The 6,340-nt window shown below is 42.0% G+C and overlaps 1 protein-coding gene across 1 annotated transcript in view; it reads left to right on the top strand.

The window, feature by feature from the left end:
- The window catches only part of LOC123984452, a 17,216-nt gene that overhangs the window by 9,013 nt on the left and 1,863 nt on the right, over nucleotides 1-6,340 (top strand). The window contains exons 4-5 of the mRNA XM_046071364.1: nucleotides 1,678-2,703; nucleotides 6,043-6,244. Coding sequence (XP_045927320.1) covers nucleotides 1,678-2,703; nucleotides 6,043-6,244 — 1,228 coding nt within the window. The remainder of the gene's footprint in view (nucleotides 1-1,677; nucleotides 2,704-6,042; nucleotides 6,245-6,340) is intronic.

The following is a 6,340-nucleotide window of genomic DNA, read 5'->3' as shown; positions in this document are numbered from 1 at the left end:
GCTCCTCCCGTGTAGTTCTGGGCTGATTTCTCACCTTTCTTAGGATCATTGAGACCCCACGAGGTGAGATCTTGCATGGAGCCCCGGTCCGAGGGAGATTGACAGTCATGTTTAGCTTCTTCCATTTTCTAATGATTGTTCCAACAGTGGACCTTTTTTCACCAAGCTGCTTGGCAATTTCCCCGTAGCCCTTTCCAGCCTTGTGGAGGTGTACAATTTTGTCTCTAGTGTCTTTGGACAGCTCTTTGGTCTTGGCCATGTTAGTAGTTGGATTCTTACTGATTGTATGGGGTGGACAGGTGTCTTTATGCAGCTAACGACCTCAAACAGGTGCATCTAATTTAGGATAATAAATGGAGTGGAGGTGGACATTTTGAAGGCAGACTAACAGGTCTTTGAGAGTCAGAATTCTAGCTGATAGACAGGTGTTCAAATACTTATTTGCAGCTGTATCATACAAATAAATAGTTAAAAAATCATACATTGTGATTTCTGGATTTTTTTTTTTAGATTATGTCTCTCACAGTGGACATGCACCTACGATGACAATTTCAGACCCCTCCATGATTTCTAAGCGGGAGAACTTGCAAAATAGCAGGGTGTTCAAATACTTATTTTCCTCACTGTAGTCCGTGAGACGTAACAATGCAGGATATTGGGGTCACAAGAATAGATGATTTTATTTTTAAAATGTAATTTAAAAAAAATTTTCATTGACTAAATACTCTCCTCCAGAAGATTTTGAGCATTAAACACTTAATTCCCTGCATTCTAGAGACATTTTCTGCACCAATTTATGGTGGAAATGTCTTTATTTATATAAAGGGCAATACAAAATTCAGGTGGCAGGTGAAAATTCAGAATATAAAAATAGAATATAATGAAGTAATCAATAAAAAAATAAATCTTTTAGCTTAACAATGCAGATCTGTTTTATTTCTTTGTTCTATATTTACATTGCATGTTTTCTTATTGTGCCAAAAACATTTTCTCATAGCACTTTCATTTGTTATTTAACATTTCTTGTTGTAAGCTATTTTTCAGAACATTTTTAACAAACGCTTTCAAAAAGTGGTTGGGACATGTCACCAGGATCCCCAGTGTAAATGACACCTATGGGTGTTTCTCTTCTGCTGCGGATGTAGCAAGTAGAGCAGTCATTGTAGGTTTAAGCTCTGACCTGGCTGCTGCCAAAGCAGGAATACAGAAAACCCTTGTATGGAATGAGAGTGTGTGGGTGTGGTAGTGTTGGGAAAAGAAACTGATTCAAAAGTCGTCTTGTCACGTTTGGAGTTTTTCAAACGCCAGTGAAAGTTATTAGCCAATGGCAACCACCACATTTTTCCTGCTTTGCATCAGGACTGTGGAGCCACTGTCAGTGATGCAGCCTGTGAGAGAAGTGAGAACTCTTCCTTCAGATCGTTACTGTTGCACGCAGCGCTGTGCTCCAGCAGTGACAGCACTCCCTCTGTGGACCAGATACTAAATATCATGTGAGATTTGTGGGCTGATTCTGCAACGGTCCTGTCACGTTTGAATAGAGCCATTACAGTACATGTACATAACAGAAACCTACAGTATGTGTCTGAATGTCCCAAAGCCTTTCCTTTAACAGACAGATGAAGCCAGCAATGTTACAGTATCTGTTTTTAATTCTGTCCGTTTCCTGCCTTGTAGGAGAAACATTTGGGTGTTAGCAGAAGAGAAGAAAATCCGCAACACACTGACATGAACTTCTTGACCAGAGCAAGAGGAGAGATGACCCCAGAGAGCCTGGCCTTCTCTCGCAGTGACATCTCAGCTCCCTCAGTCTCTAGAGAAGACCTCAGCTCACCCTTAGGTGCTTTCCCTGGCAGCAGATTAGCTCAGCGGAGCCTCTCAAGCTCCATCCTGGAGGTCCAGAGATTAAATCCTCCTTTGAGGCCGCGACTGACCTCCACTGTCCTGTATCCTACCTACACCCCTCGCTCAGGGTATTCCAGGTCAGGCCATACTCGGCTCAGGCTGGGGAGGGGGACAGAGAGAGGTGGGGAAGAGACCAAACTATGCTCATCTGGAGGACACTCAAAAGGACACCTGATGTCTCCCTATCAGGCGAACTACTGGGCCTGTGCCATCCCTAAAGCTCTGCCTCCATCTCCAGACAGGCATTTTGCAGGATGGGACCCAAACAAGGAGTACCAGGCCCTGCTGGACTACACCTACCCTCTGAGACCAGGACCGGTGGTCAGTGAGTGGGACACCTCCAAGCCCCAAGGAGACTCTGTCCTCCAAACAGACCCCAACCTTCAGGACTCAGGGATTGAACTGGACCACCTTTGCAGCTCCACCAGCCTGTCGGGGTTGGACTTTACTGTGAGTGGCTCAGGGCAAACCAGAGAAAGAAGCACACTCAGTGTGAGTCATATGTCTCCTGACCTGCAGGGCTTCACCTCAGATGGTCTGTCCTCCAGTGCCCTGATGTCCCGAACAGACCCGGTGGGTTTGTCCTTGAACAGTCTGGACGGCAGTAAGAACAGAGATGGAACGAATCGGTGTGAAGGTCACCATCATCAGCACCATGCACTATCCTCCTCCACCTCCGCTTCTTTTATCCACTCAACCAGTGTTCTTCCACGGTCCAGGTGTGTATGTGGGGAGGTGGACCAGGAGTTCTGGCCTCTTCCAGAGCAGCTGGAGGAGCTGCAGCTGCTGTCCAGACAGGTCAGTGCTGTGAACACGTTGTCTTTTTATTCAAGGACCACACTAGTGTGTTGAAACCCGTTACTACAAATCACTCATACTTTGATAATTTTCCACAGAGTACGTATTCAAATTGCATTCATTTCACCTTGGTCTGAAAATCCACCTGGCTCAAGCTGTTGTGAGAAATGCATTGCCTTCAGTTACATCATTGTTGTGTAAAACTGCAGTTATGAGATGGTGCATTCAGTGACGCCTCAACATCCTATAATAGTCATCTTCCAAAAATCATCACACTGATGAGCGCTAATGTAAAAAAAATATTGAGGGCAGTAGATGGATGTTGCACTTTGTGAAAAAGATCCTGAAACATTTGCTGTAAAGCCACACATATGCTGTATATCTGTGGAATACAGCAACAGTATGATATGTTTGTTGGCACTTGAATCTTCAACAACATTCCTATGCTGCAACTGAATTCCCATGCAGCAGTGACTTAGCTCAGGCCGTGGCACATGGGTGATTACAAATGGGTTAAAACATGCAACACCAACAGTATGGTCCCTAAATCTGTAAGGTACAGTGGTACCGGTACAGTACTCTGCAGATTGTATTTAGTTTGATCACTCTGGCCAAGTGAGGATAAAAAAAAAAAAAAATCTGACCTTTAAAGTAGTGTGGTGTGGTCCTATTAGGTTTGAGAACAATAACATTTATGGATTGCTCTTGCATTTTTAAATAAGGCCATGTTGAGGATAAATGTAATCATCAAGGAGTCACTTGGCTGCTGCTCCTCCCTGCCAGGCAAGGTGATGCCACACAGCATCTCCTGCAAAGCCTCCACCTCCTTGAGACTGAACAGGTGGAGGTCACCACCACCACATAGAATAAAACATCTAACTATTCATTTCCAAAACCATTGAGGGTCAAATTTTAAGAGTAGCGTGTTTCACTGTTTCAGCTGAGTCCTATGTGTTCTAGCTAAGACATTTTGTGTTTTCAAGTAGAGCACTTTGCTACATTTGAGGTCACATGCATACAGTGTAAAAAAACAAAGTCAGAGAGAGTCCTGATAAACGGTGTAAGAATAGATCTAAAGAAATCTGCAGCTGCAGCAGAGAAGAAGCCGCAGCTGCAGCCGGAGGAGGGCAGCGCTCCAGAGAGCTCCATGTCCAGAGAAGTGACCCCCTTGAAAACATACATGTTCTCAATGTAAACGTTCACCTGCCGAGTGTCTGCCGGTGAGAGAGGTGCAGTCCCAACCGGGCTGGGCTTAGCAGTTTGAACAGTACAACAATGTAAGATAATAAAGTTAAATTATGTCACTATGGGATATGGTTAAGGATAGCATTACTGGACCTCTGCAGAGGTTACAAAAAGATGGCATACTTTAATTAATCTCTGGTTTCACCACCCCGGGAGCATGCCAAGTGACCAAACCCAAATACACAATGATGAGTGAACAACAGGTGCCTGCTGGGTCTGACTAACAAGCTAAATGTTCATGGGATTAGGTCTTTCTACTTTATTTTTTAGTTTTGTTATTTTTTTTAAATAATCTGTCACAGTTGTGACTGCAGTGACTCACTGATTCACTCTAAAATGTTGTGGAGTGCAGCAGCATAGAGAGGGACTGGTTACAGTGGGACAGAGGCCGAGTGGACTGGTTACAGTGGGAAAGGTTCCTGAGTTTGAAGAGAAGTCTGAATTGATACCAGTTGGTGAATTTTCTCTCTAATAATTTGAATCTTATCAATATAGCCGCGAGCAGCAATGATCGGGATCCAAACAAGTCTGGAAAACCACAACATTTGAAATTTAGTATTGGCCAATTTTGTTTAATTGTCTGCGTGTTGTCTCTTTCCTGGTTAATTCTAGTTAGAATACACTGAGGAAGGCTGTTGTAGAATTGATTCTCAGTCTTAGAAAAGGAATATATTGTTGGTTTGGACATAGTGGTGTGATGTTATTTAATTGAATAGGTTGTCATATAACCACCATTGGTGACATTTTCTTTATCCCAGTAAAGTAAATTTTAACTGACGTACTTTGTATTTTTGTCTAAGTAGATATTTACACAAGTAATATTACTTAAAATTCTAGTACTCTTCCAAACCCTGCTTAAATGAAGCTGTATATTAGATCAACTGATGTACAAATCTCTAAAAGTAGGGGTATGTTAATGTGGAAATGCTAATTAACATCGTCACAAGCTACAGGGAAAGGGAGGAGTCGCCCAGAGCTCTTACTAAATGGACAGAAAATTTAAGGAGAGCTGTCCGGTCCTGCTTTGTTTTTGAAATCTTTCTTTGATACCCCGTAAACGATCAAACAATTGCCAGGAAAACTCAATTTTTTTTGGAAATGGAGTTATTACCCCTAATGCCAATAATAAAATAAAATTTGAATAGCTCTTTGAAGGTATGAGTCTTGTTTTGTATCATATTTGATACATTTGGAATTTATTGTAATGTTTTGCCCACATCATGTTTTTTTTAAAACAACAAAAAACATGCAGAACACAACATGTTTCAGCATCATCATCTTCCCCTAACTGCTCCATGTCACTTGAATTGCCACCCATAATCAGGATATCTTGCTGTTGTACTTATTTGCCACTTAAAAATTACAAGCCAAACACAAATTACTGTGTATTTCTCCTCTGAATTGGATTATTTATTTAAATTCAGTGACCAAAAGACAATTATTATGAAGTAAGTCTTGGAAACATCCAATTACATTTAGCATCTCGATAGAGCAGGAAAATACAATATAGGCTAAAAATATCTCAATTTCTACTCAAAATATACCCAATTATGTCTATCTTCAACCTTTTAATTAGTTAAAAGGGTGTATGTAGCTGAATGGAATGCATAATGATGGATATGTAATAAAACTGAGTTTTATTATAATATAATATTAAGTAACTATACTTCAATCCAGTAAATATTCATATTGAAGCATCCAAAACAATTTGAATGTTTTTCTCACCTTAACTCGTTTAAAATTAGCAAAAGTTTCCCTGCAAAACCACCTGTAGGTCACCGATTGACAACTTCCATTTTGGCTGTCTCAATTGAAGGACCTATGGTGGATGAATAGCAGCCCCCTGGTGGATTATCCGTGCATTGCATGTATCTGATTGTATACATCAGTTTTTTGGGGAAACAATTGTCAACCTGAGAATGCAGAGGTCTCTAAAACTCATGTATCATAATGATACACTTGGCGTTACATTAACACAGATCTCAGTATACAGTAACATGGATGGCCACAAACATGCCTCTGTTTTTTAGCTGTAATGTCAGTGGTTTTTGTTCCCTCAGCTAAAGACTGAAAGTATTTGGTCCCTGTGGGCAGGTGAGGGAGGTGACGGCACAGCTGAACCGGCCTGTCACAGCCAGCTGGGAGTCTCTGGGCCCAAGGACCAACTCGGTCCTGTCCTCCATCAACCTGCCCGAGAAACACGAGGCTGAAGTCAAAGAGCTGGAGGCCAACAATCAAGACACATGTGAAGGAAAAGATGAGCTGGGCAGAGCGGAGAGAAGTGCTGCTCGGACAGGTATTTCTTCTAAACACACTGACTGGATGTTTATATTTTGGGCCAATTTGCTCTTAAGGGTCATTTCACCCAAATGACATACTGCCCCCCCCCCCC

This window comes from Micropterus dolomieu, linkage group LG15, assembly GCF_021292245.1.
Source record: "Micropterus dolomieu isolate WLL.071019.BEF.003 ecotype Adirondacks linkage group LG15, ASM2129224v1, whole genome shotgun sequence".
Taxonomy (NCBI): domain Eukaryota; kingdom Metazoa; phylum Chordata; class Actinopteri; order Centrarchiformes; family Centrarchidae; genus Micropterus; species Micropterus dolomieu.
Note: the sequence above shows the minus strand (reverse complement) of the source record. Positions and strands in the feature narration are given on the sequence as shown.